Source organism: Berghia stephanieae, chromosome 3, assembly GCF_034508935.2.
Source record: "Berghia stephanieae isolate SIO BIC M18660-M18661 chromosome 3, UCSD_Bste_1.3, whole genome shotgun sequence".
Classification (NCBI taxonomy): Eukaryota; Metazoa; Mollusca; class Gastropoda; order Nudibranchia; family Aeolidiidae; genus Berghia; species Berghia stephanieae.
The window spans coordinates 85,551,764-85,568,191 of record NC_088362.1 but is presented as its reverse complement, the minus strand read 5'-3'; the positions used below and the strand labels follow the sequence as shown (position 1 = coordinate 85,568,191).

The 16,428-nt window shown below is 35.5% G+C and overlaps 1 protein-coding gene across 6 annotated transcripts in view; it reads left to right on the top strand.

Annotated features, from left to right (window-relative positions):
* Positions 1–13,803, top strand: part of LOC144968691 (UPF0764 protein C16orf89 homolog) — a 73,239-nt gene extending 59,436 nt beyond the window's left edge. For 2 of the 6 annotated variants that reach the window (XM_078907272.1, XM_078907273.1), the window contains exons 5-10: positions 445–629; positions 4,613–4,712; positions 5,898–6,060; positions 7,796–7,988; positions 10,312–10,367; positions 11,543–13,803. In XM_078907272.1, the coding sequence (XP_078763398.1) occupies positions 445–629; positions 4,613–4,712; positions 5,898–6,060; positions 7,796–7,988; positions 10,312–10,367; positions 11,543–11,646 (801 nt within the window). In that variant the 3' untranslated portion in view covers positions 11,647–13,803. The remainder of the gene's footprint in view (positions 1–444; positions 630–4,612; positions 4,713–5,897; positions 6,061–7,795; positions 7,989–10,311; positions 10,368–11,542) is intronic. The other 4 variants (XM_078907271.1, XM_078907275.1, XM_078907276.1 and 1 more) reach the window with 4 other exon arrangements.
* Positions 13,804–16,428: the final 2,625 nt, after the last annotated feature.

The window sequence follows — 16,428 nt, the reverse complement described above, 5'->3', positions numbered from 1 at the left end:
GAATATTTTGGATTGACCGAATTATCTCATATATTGGAACGAAAAAAACAATATTGTTTCAGCTTTTTTGATCGGAATAAGGTCTGCATATTTATTGTAATGGGAAGAGTGACAAAATATTAAGAAATGTTACGTAATGTTATGAAAAAATCTGGGTTTTTAAAAATTTTATAAAGACAGTATTGAAATGAACTTCAAACTTATCAAACTTCCTAGAATATTATCCAATACTCATCGTTTTAAAATACATATTGCATTTCATTGTACTTAACAAGTTACCTGTCGGACTCTTTAAAGAACTCGTATTTAAAAATTTGGCTAGAAAATTCGTCCTTCAAATATCAATGAGAGTTTCTCCAGAGTCCGGCAGTAATCACCGGTTAATCTTACAAGCCACATAATTTAATACATTCCTAATTCATTAGCTATTTTTAACCAACACAGAACCAAGACACAAAGTATTATCGTAACTTCTTACCGCTTCTGGATGGTCCATATATACTACATTACAAAATCGAAACCATTAATGAACCGCACATTCTGGAACACGATGGGAACAGAAAATACGACGAGCTAAAGGGAGATAGGTGCTTATCTCTTCTAATTGGAACAGACGAAATGGAGCCCAAGTAAGTTGCCTTTTATTAGACGTATGCCATAGTTTGAATATTCGTCAAAATGTCCATTTCGTCTTTTTGGCTCTGATCAAGATCATACAGATCATATTTTTTGTAGCTTTTAAAGGTCGAAATGTCAAGCTGTGATGATGAATTGTTCCTAGCAACTGCATCGTACCAAAATTGCATAAAGGCGCATTTCCTTGAAACAGGATGTCCCAAAAAAAAAAAAGATTTTGAAAAAAAACATAAAATAAATAATTTTTAATTATTTGTTTAATTTTCAACAGGTGCATAAATTTACAAACATCATTCTATCTATCGTTTTCTCATTGCATGTTCTCGAACTGATGTCCGTTTTGGTCTTGACACCACCAGTAATACGACGCAATGGAAAAGCAAATATCATGATACAATTTCTTCGCTATCAACGTTAACTTGCGGTCATGACTGCTTTAACTCAGCAATGTTGTAATTGTTATAAGTTTCATTCGGTAAACTTTACTTTAGGTATCCCGGTATTAAACAGGTCTAGTGGTGTCAAGTAACATTCGAAAGGAACAACTGTGTCAAGATTTAGAAAGTTATAAAATCGATGTGCTGTGTTTACAAGAGACGAAGATCCAAGATGGCGTCGACCAAACAATAAATGGTCACAGACTGCTGTGCTTTGCTTCCAGTTCACCTCACTATGGTGGTGGATTTTTCATAAATAAAAACTGCAGGGATTTGACCAGTGACGAATGGAATGTTTCGGACAGAATATGTGTTCTTGAGCTTAAGTGTAAGATCAATTCAAGGAACCAGAATAACAATAACAAAGACGATCACGGTAAGAAGACGTTCACTATCTCAATCGTAAATGTTTACGTACCAACAAGTCAACGCGCAAAACAATACCCAGAGGAAACTGATAAATTTTACAAAGACCTAGACCATACACTGAACAAAATAGGAAACAAATCAATATTAATAATTGCTGGAGATTTTAATGCCAAAGTAGGAAAACGTCTCGACAGTGACGCACTATGTTTAGGATCATACTCAAAAGGAAAACGTAACGATAACGGAGAAAAATTAGTCCACTTCTGTGAACAGAGAAAACTTTTCATAACAAACAGTGCTTTCAACCACCCATCAAGACACCAGACAACATGGGTAGGACAAAGGAAAGACCAAACCCAAGACAAAATGATAACAATACACAACCAAATAGACTATATCATATGTCGACCACCGCCATAAACACTACTCAACCAACTCGCGATCATACGGTGGTACACTGCTAACATCCGATCACAAACTTGTAAAAACGAATTTCAACATAAATGTGTACAGACAACGAAGACAGAAAGGTAAAACGGCAGTCAAAATAAACATGGCAAAAATAGTAAATGAGCGAGAATGTCGCATTCATTACCAATATGAACTTAACTCAAGTCTATGGAAAATAAAGCAAAACAGCAATCCAAACAATGAATGGAAAGAGACGCAAGCGGCAATGAAATATGCGGGGGAAGAAAGTGCAGGCTCTATTAATACAACTAAGAACAAACCAAATCGAACGCCTAACATCGCTATTAACGATCTATCGCGCAACAAAAAGAACTTAGGATCAGGATACAAAACACGAAAGACTCGGAAGAAATAATAAACCTGAAAACGGAACGAAACAAAATACTGCATTCAATTCGATCACTTACAATAAAACACAGAAACGAGGAATTAGACAAAAAAGTGGAAGACATAGAAAAGTCCAAAAATAACGCATCGTCTATGTTCAAAGCGACGAAATCTCTGAACCGAAAACCATTCGAGAACCCAAAACTACAGGATAAATTTGGCACAGACAACAAATCCCAACGATATCCTTGACATTGTAACTGACCACTTCCAGCAGAAATTTCACAAACAAGTCTCACAAATATCGCCCTTCTCAGGAAACCCTAGAGACCTAAACAACCGCATCACAACAACTGAAGTTAGAAATAGCATAAAGTGCCTAAACAATAACAGATCCCCAGGCGAAGATGAAATTCCGCTGAATTACTGAAATACGGTACCCTCTCCCTGGATCTGAGCATTGCAAACATAATGAACAAAACATTCTCAACACACAAAGACTGGGACATAAACAGCGGTGTCCCAATTACAATACCAAAAAAAAACAGGAAAAACGAAAGGACCCGTAAACAACCTGCGCCCAATAACATTACTGAATACCATAAGAAAAACACTGTCAACTATTGTCCTCAACAGAATTAGACCGAAAAAAGAAAAATATCTATCACATAGCCAAAGCGGGTTTCGCCAAGACCGAAGCACATCGGACGTTGTATGGACACATAAATGGTTGGCAGCAAAGGCACTCAAAGAAAACATATCCATAACAACAACCGGAATCGATATGTCCGCAGCCTTTGATACGATCGACAGAGGAAAACTTTTGGAGATATTAACAGACATAGTAGACGAAGACGAGCTCCGAATAATCCGATCTCTCAACAGCAACACAAAGATACAACCAAGGATATACGGGGCCACAAAACAGACGCAGTTCGAAAGTAACATCGGGACCCCCCAAGGAGATAGTCTGAGCCCGATTCTGTTCACAATATACTTAGAACACGCTCTGAAAGAAGTTCGAAAAGTCATTCCAAAACCAACGACTCATATTGAGAATGCAATCCCTAGAGAAATCGCCTATGCAGATGATGTCGATTTTATTGGATCAACACCAGCAAATATAGACATCATACAAAATACCCTCATGAAATATAACCTCCAAGTCAATGCCAATAAAACCGAATTTACAACAATATCGAGGAACAAAGAGGAATGGAAAAGAACAAAGAAGGTCGGCTCACTAATTGGAGACACCGAGGATGTACAAAGCAGAAAACAGCTATCAAACGCCGCACTCAGTAAACTCACCAATGTATGGATTAGAGGTGACAAAATATAGAGAAAAACCAAACTGAAATTGTACCGTGCTCTTGTAAAACCGGTACTTCTGTATAACTGCGGCACTTGGGCGTTGACAAAATCGGAAGAAGAACATCTGGATGGCTTCCATCGCACACAGCTAAGAAGGGTACTGGACATCAAATACCCAAAAAAAGATCTCAAATGAATCACTCTATAAGATCACAAAAGAAAGACCAATCTCCCTTGACATTTTACAACAACGATGGCAACTTTTCGGTCACATACTACGCAGGGACAAAAACATACCAGCTAACCAAGCCATGTCGGGATACTTCCAAAAACACGGGAACCTTTTCAGAGGAAGACCGATCACAACACTCCCTGTGATCCTAAACAAAAACCTCACAACACTTGGACAAAGCATTAGTCTCATAACGGCAGGGGACCTTGAAAATCTGAGAACCCTAGCAGAGGACCGGCAATATTGGAGACACCTCACACAGGAAATAATGGAAACAGCCAAGGCGACCCGATCTTTCGGTCGAGACGCAAAAGGCATCTAAGTCAAGTCAAGTAAGTCAGTGGTGTGAGGTCTGGTAAACGTAAAGGGTATTCAAGAAAAACCCCTCTGTCCGACCAACAGTTTGACAATATCTCATCAAGGTGGAACTTACATTGCCCTTGCTGAAAATAAAAATCATCATCTTTAAAGTATTCGCTTAGGCTTGGTATGATAGGCTGCTGCAGCACGTTCAAGTAAATAAGACCAGTCACAAAAGCGTCAAAAAAGAAGGGATAACTTATTTTTCTAAGTTATCAGCCGCTAAAGGGTGTAGGCGTAGTCATATTTTTATGTGAAACCCTATCTATCTATCGAGCGATCTATCATTATCCTATATATATATATATATATATATATATATATATATATATATATATATATATATATATATATATATATATATAATTTGATTTCTATACCGCTCAATCGACTTTTAAAGTTTATGTTTTTCATAAGAACAAAATTCATAAAGGATAAAAAATTGATGCGTTATTTTCTCTTCCAGATGTAGTGTTACAGAAGATTGTTGGAGTTTTATGACGGAAAGCAATCAACATGGTTACTATATCACTCATCAACTTCTATACTTTATAATTGCTGACAAGGTATGTGAATACAGAGTGAAAAATCTCAAATGTTTGCATAATTGTGACCCACCGAGTCAATCTGGTATTACTTCGGAAGAAAATAGATCTACAAAATTGAATTCAAGTGAAACAGATTAAAATTTGAAAAAGAATAGCAGGAGTAGCTTCTCAAAAACATTAGGTCAGAAAATTCGTCCTTCAGATATCTCGTTGTTTCCTTTCAAAGTTGTTTGAAATTTGAAGAGATAAAAATTCGCTCTTCGCATTAAAATTAAAGCCACTTCTTTTACTCAACTTATGCAAGTTCGGCTTAAAATTGAATTATTTTAGGTAACGGATCAACTCAATTCACTACTTGTTTTTGAGACGATTGGTAAAATGTAAGGCTGCGACAAAATGTTTTTGTGACGGTGGACAAATAATAGATATCAGTATTAAACAGTCTTGGAGATCTTCAAAAATATCTAGATTTTATCATTTCCTTTGATACAAATAGTGACAAATAATTCAAAAACTGAGAGGCTGCCACCAAAAGAAAGTAGCAGAAATAGCTTCTCAAAAACATTTGGCCAGAATAATCGTTATTCAAATATCTCGATTAAAATTACCCCCATATTGCTCATCCACCTTCATTATACCAACGCCCGACTTTGTGCGACTAGTGATGACACTAGTGATGACACTCGCCGTCGTACCGGAGGGTCCTCGGTTCGAGTCCCGAGCGGCGCATAGTTGAGTCCTTGGAAAATGCTCTTTACCACATTTGCTCATCGTGTTCAGGTGTAAAATGAGTACCTGGTCGTAAATCATTGTAAAAGTGTAATATCGCCCAACAGGCGTCATGTTTCGTCCTACATGTTAAGTGTTGCTGTTGGCTAGGGACTTCTTGTAAAGCGCGTTTAGCACGTTTAGTGGATATTGCGCTGTATAAGTTTTAATCGAGACGAACGTCATTCCCAACGTATGCATTCCCACCCTTACACCGAGACAAACAGCAAAACTTGAAAAGAAAATAATTAATTAAAGGAAATTTTTAAAAAATAATTCCAAAAAACATCTAATTGAAAAAAATATTAATACAAATAGATTTAACAAAATGCTTTTTGAATTCGCCAGTGATACCTGTTGCCAAACTAACATTTTTTTACATATTCTATCAAAAGTTTTTTTTTAAAGTTATGAATACCTCTTTCATTTCTTCAGATTGGCTGTTTACCTGCTATTGAATTACGGCTGAAATCCCTGGGTGAATCTACCGTACGGGGTCTTGAGACAAAGCTTTGTGGACATATTCTAGCAGATGCCAAGAGAGCGACAATTGATAATCATGTGGCATTTTTTCAACAAGATTTGTTTCTGGAGCAATGTGAGCCCTTGACTGTCATTAAGTTTTCCACGAAAAAGACCTTGTTCTCAATAGTTATCGGCTGCAGGAAAAACAATTTTATTACAAATTTCATTCGAACTCATTATATCAGTTTATGTTAAATTTGAAGCAGACTCTGATGTTATTGTAATACATCTACTCCCATAGCAGTACATAAGTCAAGTTTTATTTTTTCAATTGCATATGTTTATTTAAGGCGAAAGAGTTTTTTTTTCCAGTGGAGAAAATCAGATTGACATCGCATTAGCGTTTATGTTGTTGTGGTGTAGAGATATTAGTCTTGGACTCACAATACGATTTCAGTTAGATCCTAGGTTTCGAACCTTTGCTTATACACTTGGATACCATGCTCTTAGAAAAGGACATTTGCACACATAGAGATGGATGTTAAGCAGTTGACTGCCGTATTCTGGAAAACACGTATTTAAAAATTTAACCAGAAAATTTTTCCTTTAAATATCGATCGATCACCTTGACAAATATTCTCAAAACTGAGGCATGCGCTATTTACGATACTGGGCACCAAAGCACAAACCAGAAAATGAGCTTTATCAAAAGGAAGTTATAGTAAATGAACGAGGAATGAAATCGATGTTGTGAAATTCTCATAGCGTTTATGAACAATAATAATAATTGACAGATTGGTGACCGATTGGTAGATGAAACCTGGCTCTGTCAACATTCTGTCAATATGATTCAGAGATGAAATGTCAATATTCTGTCAATATGATTCAGAGATGAAATGTCAATATTCTGTCAATATGATTCAGAGATGAAATGTCACTCAAAGCAATGGGGAACACATAAAAAGTGGTCGCTGTCTTAAATTGACAAGAAAATAATAATAATAATAATAATAATAATAATAATAATAATAATAATAATAATAATAATAATAATAATAATAATAATAATAATAATAATAATTGATCTTTATTGTCCATAAATATGGCAATTTGTCATTTAGAAACACTTATTATAATGTTATATGATAACTATAACATTGAACATATATTTCACTCCTACTTATTCTATCTCTCTCTCTCTCTCTCTCTCACACACACACACACACACACACACACTCTCTCTCTCTCTCTCTCTCTTCTCTTCTCTTCTCTTCTCTTCTCTTCTCTTCTCTTCTCTCTCTCTCTTCTTCTCTTTCACGCGTGCGATATACAATTTGTTACAATTGTGGCAATTCGACACGAAATATTATCATCATTATCAATTGGTCAATTAATATAACATTAAATAAATTAATCAGTCAATTAGTCAACACATCAGTCCTTGGTTTTGCTGTACCATATGAAATATTCAACATTATTATTGCTAATGGAACGAACGTTGATTTATACTTGTTAGTTCTACATTTAATCTGACAAAACCTTCTCCTTCTTGTTGGTAATTGAGAATGCTTTCCTTTCTATTGCTTTTCCATGAATTCTTTCTACTAACGTCCAACAAATAAAAAGAAAAGAAAAGAACTTATAAAAAATCTAACATGCCCAATAAAACATGGGTAAAAGAACCCAAAACAATTCCAAAATAAAAATGTAAAAAACACAAAGAAATTTTTTTAATCCCCTCACCCCCCCCCCCCCCCCCCCCCCCCCCCGTACTCCTCAAGAAAAATCAAACAAAATAAAAACAGTGACTTGAACTTCTTTCAACCGGTAGCAATTCAAAAATAATAACATCTGCTCTTTAATTTCAGCTCTCCTTTGTTCCATCCTGGGCTACCAAAACTTCATCAGGCCTCAGTGGGTAAGAATGGTTCTAGCCTGGCAGAGTGATGATGGCTGCTTTAAATTTATTCCATCAATGACAACAGTGGACACGGAAATCACTCAGCTACAAGGGGAAGAACGGAGGCTCCTGTTGTTAATGAAACAAGAGGCAGAGAATATGTTAGTGCTACTATATATAAATACAGTCGTGTCCAAAAGAAAGTTTAGACTGTTCATTCGTTCTTATTTTTGCTGCGTCTAAATAAAAGTTATTGTATCTTATATCATTTTATAGAGGAATAAATTCTTCAACTAAAGGTGGAAAAGTTATTTGTTTGCGGTATCTGTCTTCAAGATATTATGACCATTTCAAATTGGAGGATGAAATTTGGTTGTCGCAAGTTGACACAAGAAATGCACTGTAGCATCCAACATAAAGATTAGGGCTTGTATCTTTCGTTACTGATCATAACAAGAAATAAACAAAGATAATCTTGGATCAAACGAAAGAAAATAGAAATTTCTTTACAAGAATAGCAGATTTAAAAATCATTAACAATAGACTTTTTTGTAAATTAATTTGTTCAATATTACATCGATTGAATTTCCCATGTAGCGTTGTGTTGTTCCGTATTTTGTATGAAGCCGTTAGCTTGCATCAAGTCCAGAATTCGGCGTCTCATTGATGATGTTAATGCATGGATTTGTTCTTCGGTTAGCTCGTATTCAAGTCCCTAACGAAGCGTCTGGATTCAATGCCAAATCACGAGACCTGAGGGTCCGGTTCATCAAACTCCAAACATTCTCGATAGGATAAATATAGGGACTGAAACCTGGCCATGGCAATGTCTGAATATTGTGGCTTACAATTAATTCTTGAATGATTTTGGCCCTGTGCAGTGGAGAGGTTTCCTGCATAAAAAGATCAATGTCATATCATTCGTTTTCAAAGAAAGGAATTTGCTCAATGCAATCGTGTGGATTGCCAAAAATATCACCCCATAAGGTAATCACACTGTATCCTCGATTTTTGACAGTTTGAACACTGTTTTTATTATAACGCTCATTTTTCCGGCAATAGCACAGTAGTTCTCTGTCCGAAGAATCTACTTCGAAAGTTACTTCACCACCGAATAGAACTTTCGACCTTTGCTCTTGTGTCCAACAAATGTGACCACAAGCCCAAGCCATATCTGTTAATTTATGTTGTTCCGTCGAGAATGGACGTATAGCTGGCCTGTCAGCAGTTAGAACAACAAGTTTGAGGCGACGTGTAATAGTTTGGCTGCTTACTCCGATATCTTTGGCCGTTGATGTCGCAGTTTTGAAAGGGCTATTTTCGTGAACACGAATGATTTCGAACGTTCTCTCCTTCGACAGTAATGCTAAGACGGCCAAATTTCCATAGGTCCTTAGCTATTCCAAGGCGCCTGTACTTCCTGAGCAGTTTATACATAGTTCTTTCAGTGACATGGAACACATTTGCCACTTCTATGACTCTATCATCGGTTTCAATTTAGGCAAGTATTTTGTATCTGTCTTCTGTTAATCTGGGCATTTGCAGAAAGGTACATGTAAGCAAACAAAACGTCCATTCAATAGTAGAAACTAATGGTATTCTGGCTACATGAAGACATTCCGAAAACACTTGGACCTGACTTGGACAATTCAAGCACATTTTTGTGTTAACTTGCGAGAGCCTAGTCTTGTACTTAAATTGTAAACAACCGTGTCTTGAATACTAATAGCCGTAAATGAATAAAATTCCCACCTTTAAGTGGGAAATTCGTTCTTGTTCAGGATGATATAACACACAAAAATTTCTTTACATGTAAAAAAATAACACAAAAGAAAAACCTGATTTTTCATTTGGACGCGAGTATATATTTGACAGCTTTAATATTTTTTTCACATTCTGCTCTGCAACTTCTTCTCATTCTTTCCTCCAACCCACTCTTTTCATTCGTCTTGTTCTCCCAACAATTCAATTTCCTTTACACTCATGACTTCTTATCAGCACCCACTTAATAATTTCCTCTCCTTCTTCCACTCCGCCACTACCACCTCCTCCGCCTCATACAAAATCAACGATGACAACATCAATAAATACTACTACTACTACTACTACTACTACTACTACTACTACTACTACTACTACTACTACTGCTGCTGCTGCTGCTGCTAATATTGATGTCTTTACTACTACTTCCATGACGATAATGATAATGATTATGACGACGAAAACAAAGAGGACGGCATCAATGAAAGAGACAACTCGACAATTACCATGATAATGATTTCAATTACGAATATGACAACAACAGTAATGATGACGATGACGATGATGACGATGATGATGATGATGATGATGATGATGATGATGATGATGATGATGATGATGATGATGATGATGATGCCGACGACGACGATGATGACAACGACAACAATGATGACGTCATTACCGACAATGTTATTGCTTTACTCCACCTTTATATTTTCTCAGCGATCAATTGCCATCGGTGACAGGAAGAAAACTTATGAGAGAAAAGGTCATGAAAGGTAGGTAATTGTTACATAGATTTGCAAGCCATTACACTCTTTAGAATTTAGTCTGACAGCAGCAACTGTAGTAAATGAGAGAATTATCGTTACACCATCCGTGTATCAAAGTTAATACTAAGCTGCTGGAAGCTGTGAACTGTTAACTCTCTCCTTATCGACCATTTTCCGGATTTTCCCAAAACATCAGACCCGTCCAACATATTTTTTAAAAAACTTTAAAAGGAATAAGTACATGCTTTATGTAAGTTTGTTCAGAACAAACAAGTTTTACAGCATAACATTAATTTTCTTATAACTTTAACAAAAATAACTCTTCGAACTTTTGAGTACAAAGGAAATCTGAATTAGAAAAATGTTGGTTGAATCGTAAGAAATTTGACAATTTTCCTGTAGTTGGTAAGGAAAGGGTTAAAAGTAACGCACTTCAAAAAGGAATGTAACAGCTTCAAAACATATTTTAAAACAAATAAAATAATTTAGGACTCAAAACCGGTCTGCAGCCAATAACAGAAAATACTTAACAACGCTACTACCACATTATCTCATTCGTCTGTAGTGTTTCATTCATCCTGTTTTGTTGAGAAAGGGCAAACCCAAAACTTCCAATTTATCTGTTTTCGTATAATGAAATTGAAGCTTGCATTCAATTTAACATTGTTATTTACATAATTATAATAGTGCCTTACGTGTAAAATTTATACTAAGATGCAAGAAGCTGTGGACTGTAAAAAGTAATAAATAAAAATTGAATGCAACAGCTTTTAAAAAGAACAAAAATACCAAGCACGGAACGTTTAGGGCTCAAAACCCTTTTTTAGCCACAACAAAAAACAATGAAAACATAAATATATTACTAAAAAAAACCCAGATCGACGGCAGAGATCCGGGGTTTTTTTTTTTAGTAATGTATTTATGTTTTCATCGTTTTTTGTTGTTGGCTGAGGAAGGGTTTTGAGTGCTAAACGTTCTGTTTGGTGTTTTGTTCATTTGTGAAGATCTTATACTCATTTATATCTGTTACTTTTTAATAGTATCTTTCAGGTGCTCTGTCTCGTCTTTCATGGTTTATGTTGCTGTTTGCTCGTGAACCTTGTAAAGCGCTTTGGGTACATTTTGAAGATATCGTCAGTATAAAACCTTCACCAATTTATTTTTCTAATTTTTAATTTCAGGTGAATGTCTAGCCCATAAAACGGGTCTTGGTTTTGGTCTGGTCGGCTCCTACATTCGCTATTTTGTGAGATCGTTGTATGTGCCACAGGAGTTGAACCCCTAAAGATGCCATCCTTCTACGCTATATCTACAACATGTAAATGTTGCTATTCGAAGCTCGAAGGAATAAATAACAATGTGAGATTGAATGTAAGCTTCAATTTCATTACGAAAACAGATAGAATGGACGTTTCGGGTTTCCCCTTTATCAACAAACAGGATGAATGAAACACTACAGATGAATGAGATGATGTGGTAGTGGCGTTGTTAAGATGAATTCATCTTAACAACGCCACTACATCATCTCATTCATCTGTAGTACTTCATGCATCCTGTTTGTTGATAAAGGGGAAACCCAAAACGTACATTCTATCTGTTTTCGTAATGAAATTGAAACTTACATTCAATTTCACATTGTTATTTATTACCTACAACATGGGATTTGTGATGTCATCCTTCTACGTTATACCTACATTACGGGATTTGTGCAAAGGAATATGCCGTTGAGAAGACAATGCATATCACCAGACCTGCTTACTGTTACGAGACATTCGTAAAATTACGACATTTTGGCTTCAATTTCAGAAATTTATGAGCAGCTTTTAAGTCATTTAAATTTACTCAGAATGGAAATTTATACCAGATTACATAATTTAAAGGGTTTTGACGTGTTATATAATCCCTGTGATGATAAATAGTTCACTACAATGTAACTCAACCTGATGAGTAATATCGTGGTGTTTTTTTTATTGTGTAGGTGAAACTGTTATGATCGTCAAGGAGTCAAAAATTGAGTAAAAGACTCTTGTTCTGCACTGCCGTATCCTGAAAAAAAAAACAACAACCCGTTTTTTAAAAATGTTGGCCAGATAAATCTTCCTTCAAATATCGATCGATTAAATGACCTTCGTCTTGACAAAAACTCTCAAACCCGAGAGTTCAGTCACTAAAGTCTCAAGTTTTTGTGCAGAACAAGAGTCTTTGACTCAATGTTCGTCATCTTGACGATAATATAGTTACATCTACACAATAAAAAAGATACCACATATCACTGATCATGTTGCATTACATGGGCTGCTTAATAACAAAAGGATTAATTTTGGTGTGAAAAAAACCCCAACAAACCACATTTTCAAATACGCGTCTTTCCATAGTAGGACAGTTAACTGGTAAAAGGCGAGTGCCACATCCATCTGAAGGAATACTAATTGTCCTATTATGACGTTGATAAAGTTAATTATAGCAACTGCAATTTTTATCTTCTAAAAATGACGAATTTGTAATTGACCAAGTAGGCAAGTCTGGTTATTCCTACAACACGGGATATGTGCAAAGGAATTGGTGGTCACTTTTAAGGACAGATGGACTATCTCGGTTTGACGAAGTTACTAATAGGCTACAACAATCGTGACGTCACTTCCCTCGTAATGATGCATCGTAACTTAGCAACTGGTTCTAAACTATCAGAACAACGGCGGGCGCCCTAATGAAACACTTCTCCGGCGAGCATAGCAGTGTATCCAGAGGAGAAAGACATAAATCTGATCATGTTTTGACTTTTATACATTCCGATCATATGGCATGGGAAAAAGTGATAATTAGCATGAAGAATAAAAAGTACCGATTTCATGTGTTTACAACCAAGCTGCTCGTTGCTGGAGGGACGTGACATCAGACTATTGAATCAAATTGGACAGTTTATTAATATTACATGATCTCTTTTATTTAAAGACCATTCATTATTGTTAAAAGATTGAATATGAAACACTGACATTGAGTGCTGAATGGCGTTGACTAATAATTGAGTCAAGTGAACAGACAGAGTTTGTTGGGTTTTTTAAAATTATGTGTTAGCCATAATACTGTCCTTAATACTGTTCATATGTGGTTGTTGATACTAGTCGTGACAAAGCGTTGTAAAGACAATGCATATATCTCTAATTTATGTACCGCTGATGCTATCATGCATGGTTAATACAATAATATGTGACCCAATACGTCAATCCGGTGTTATGTCGGAATAAATTAGATTTAAAAAATTGAGGCCAAAGTCAAAATGCTTAAAATTAGAAATTTAGGATTTCTAAAAACGTCTTCCTTACCAACCATAGAAAAATCGTCACATTCATTACAATAAAGTCAACATTGTTCTCAATCTGATTTCTTTTGCACATCAAAAAAAATTTAAATAACAATAATTGTTACGGTTATAAAAAAAAAAGATTAACACTGTATAGAGCTCGTTTTGGTTGGAAAAAGTAGGCATGTGTAGCAAGAACTTACTGTTTTTGTGGATGAGAGAGAAAATCTATTTGGTTTGCATTGGCTGGGTGCGAAGTTATGGTGAAAATGCTAAAAATTCATAATAATATAATACCATGAGGCCATAGTGTATCCCAAATTGTGTAACTACCTCGTCAGATATTCTTGATATTTCTGATTTCACGTAATATTGAAATGAGAAGAAAAAAATCCACCTCTTTCAATGTGAAGAATAATATAGATAGTATGCGCTTGGTTAAGAAGCTCATAACATTGCCATCCGGAAGTATAACGAACCAACACACAAAACTGTGTGTATCGATGAACGTTTATAGTCAGGTTAATACAGTTCAGTGAGCATTACTCATAAATGCGGATGGCTAAAAACAATAACAAAGACATGAGTGACGTCATCTTCGAACTATCTATTATATCAGTTTACCTTTCTATCTGGCAGTCTAAAGGCACTCAAATATATTATCTGTTATGTAAACAGTTGTTGATTTTGATTCACAAATCACGTGGGAGGTTGAATTGTTGAGACCTGAAATAAGATCCGGTGAGGTGAAAATTAGACAAAGTCCATATAACTTGAAAATCTACTTAATGTGCAATACTATATTATATTATTGCTATCATTCTGTATGGTTGGCGCTGAAGAAACCAATGGTCTGTTTGTATTTCAGCGGCGTCCTCATTGGGCGCGGGCCCATGTCAGTCGGGCCTTGAAATCGTTTAGGTGTGGTGCCATCAGTTCATCCAACATTCACTACAAAGTTCTACTTACGTGCTGATTTACTAAGAAATTTACTAACAATTTTAGTGAAAGTATTTACCTCCTTAAAACGTTACTTATCAACAGCTGTTTATTTGCCCATCTGTCTTTTTATAAATATTGTTTGTCTAAATATCTTTCCATTTATACACCCTCCTTTCTATCGTAATATGTACTGGTTCGTTTAATCTAATACCTGTGTGCCTATTGTTGATTTACATTCTTACTTAACTATCTACCTTTTCCTTTACATTCTGTCTTCTGTTTGTTTGTTTTTTTGTTTTTTGTTTTTTGCATAAAATATTTACACCTTTATTGTTAATTGTTAATTTTTGATTTAACACTAAAGTTGATTTAGAAAAAAAAATAAAGAATGTGACAATGTGTGGATGATAGGGTAGGTGAGAGAGAAAGAAAGAGATGAGAGAGAGAGAGAGAGAGAGAGAGAGAGAGAGAGAGAGAGAGAGAGAGAGAGCGTGTGTGTCATTAGATGTGTGGGTGGATAGATGCATTCGTGGTGTCTGTAAAGAAAGAGTGTTTGAATATAAAATTACAAGAGAGGAAAGGAGAAAATAATTGAAAATAATGGATAGATAGATAGATAGATAGATAGATAGATAGATAGATAGATAGATAGATAGATAGATAGATAGATAGATAGATAGATAAGAGAGAGAGAAGACGATAGATAAAGATAGAGAGAGAAGAGAGAGAGAGAGAGAGAGAGAGAGAGAGAGACCGTGTCAGTAGATATGTGGGTGGATAGATGCATTTGTCGTGTATGTAAAGACTAAGTGTATGTATATATAATTACAAGAGATGAAAGGAGAAAATAATAGAAAATAATTAACAGATAGATAGATGGATAGATAGATAGAAAGAGCGAGAGAGAGAGAGAGAGAGAGAGAGAGAGGGGGCTGGGGGGGGGGGGGAAGGAGGGAGAGAGTTACTTAATGTTTTGTGTAGATTACGATACATGTAATCAATGCTTACTCATGAATAAAACATTGTTTTGTGAGATTGAACTTTGCAATTTCTTTGTGTAGTTTAACTTACTGACATTCTTGCCAGAGATGTGGTGGGGAGGAGTGGGGGAAATTAAAAAAATACAAGTATCATTTATGTCTTTCAGTCTCTCTAACAATTTGTCGATCTCAAAGGTTACTACTCTATTACAATTACTATTGTAATAGAGCAAAACTCAATATATCGTGTTTCTAAAATTAGAAAGCTTCTCTTTTGGTGAAAAATTTTAAAAGCAGCATCCTTTTAGCATGTCAAGAGTGAAATTATAATTTTGAAATCGTCACCCGATAAATCGAAATAAAAAGATTCGAATCACAATGATCAGGGCCTCGGAGCTTCAACTGAGAAATAAATCAAACCTTGATTTCCTACTAACCTTGTGCCATCATTGCCATTGAATTTACTAGTGCATGATGATTACGCTATTTTTTCTTCAAAATTTCCTAGGACGAAAAGTTCCATATATCAAAACTACAATTTTGTTTTTTTGTATACTCTATATAGCCTAATCCAAATTTTAACCTTTTTTTTCAAAACTAAATTCCTGTGGGTCTTCAAATGCTTTAAAAATGTTTTGTGTCTATTACGATACAAGTGAAATTACTAACATGATCTGTTAGTGAATAAAACATTGTTTTGGAAGATTGAACTTTGCAATTCCTTAATGTAGTTTAAATTTTTGATAATCAATGTCAACGGTCGCAAAAATCATGATACCAGCATTGCATCCTTGAGTAAGGAACAAATTTCCCAACTCCATTCTGGTGTGAATGAATACCTGCT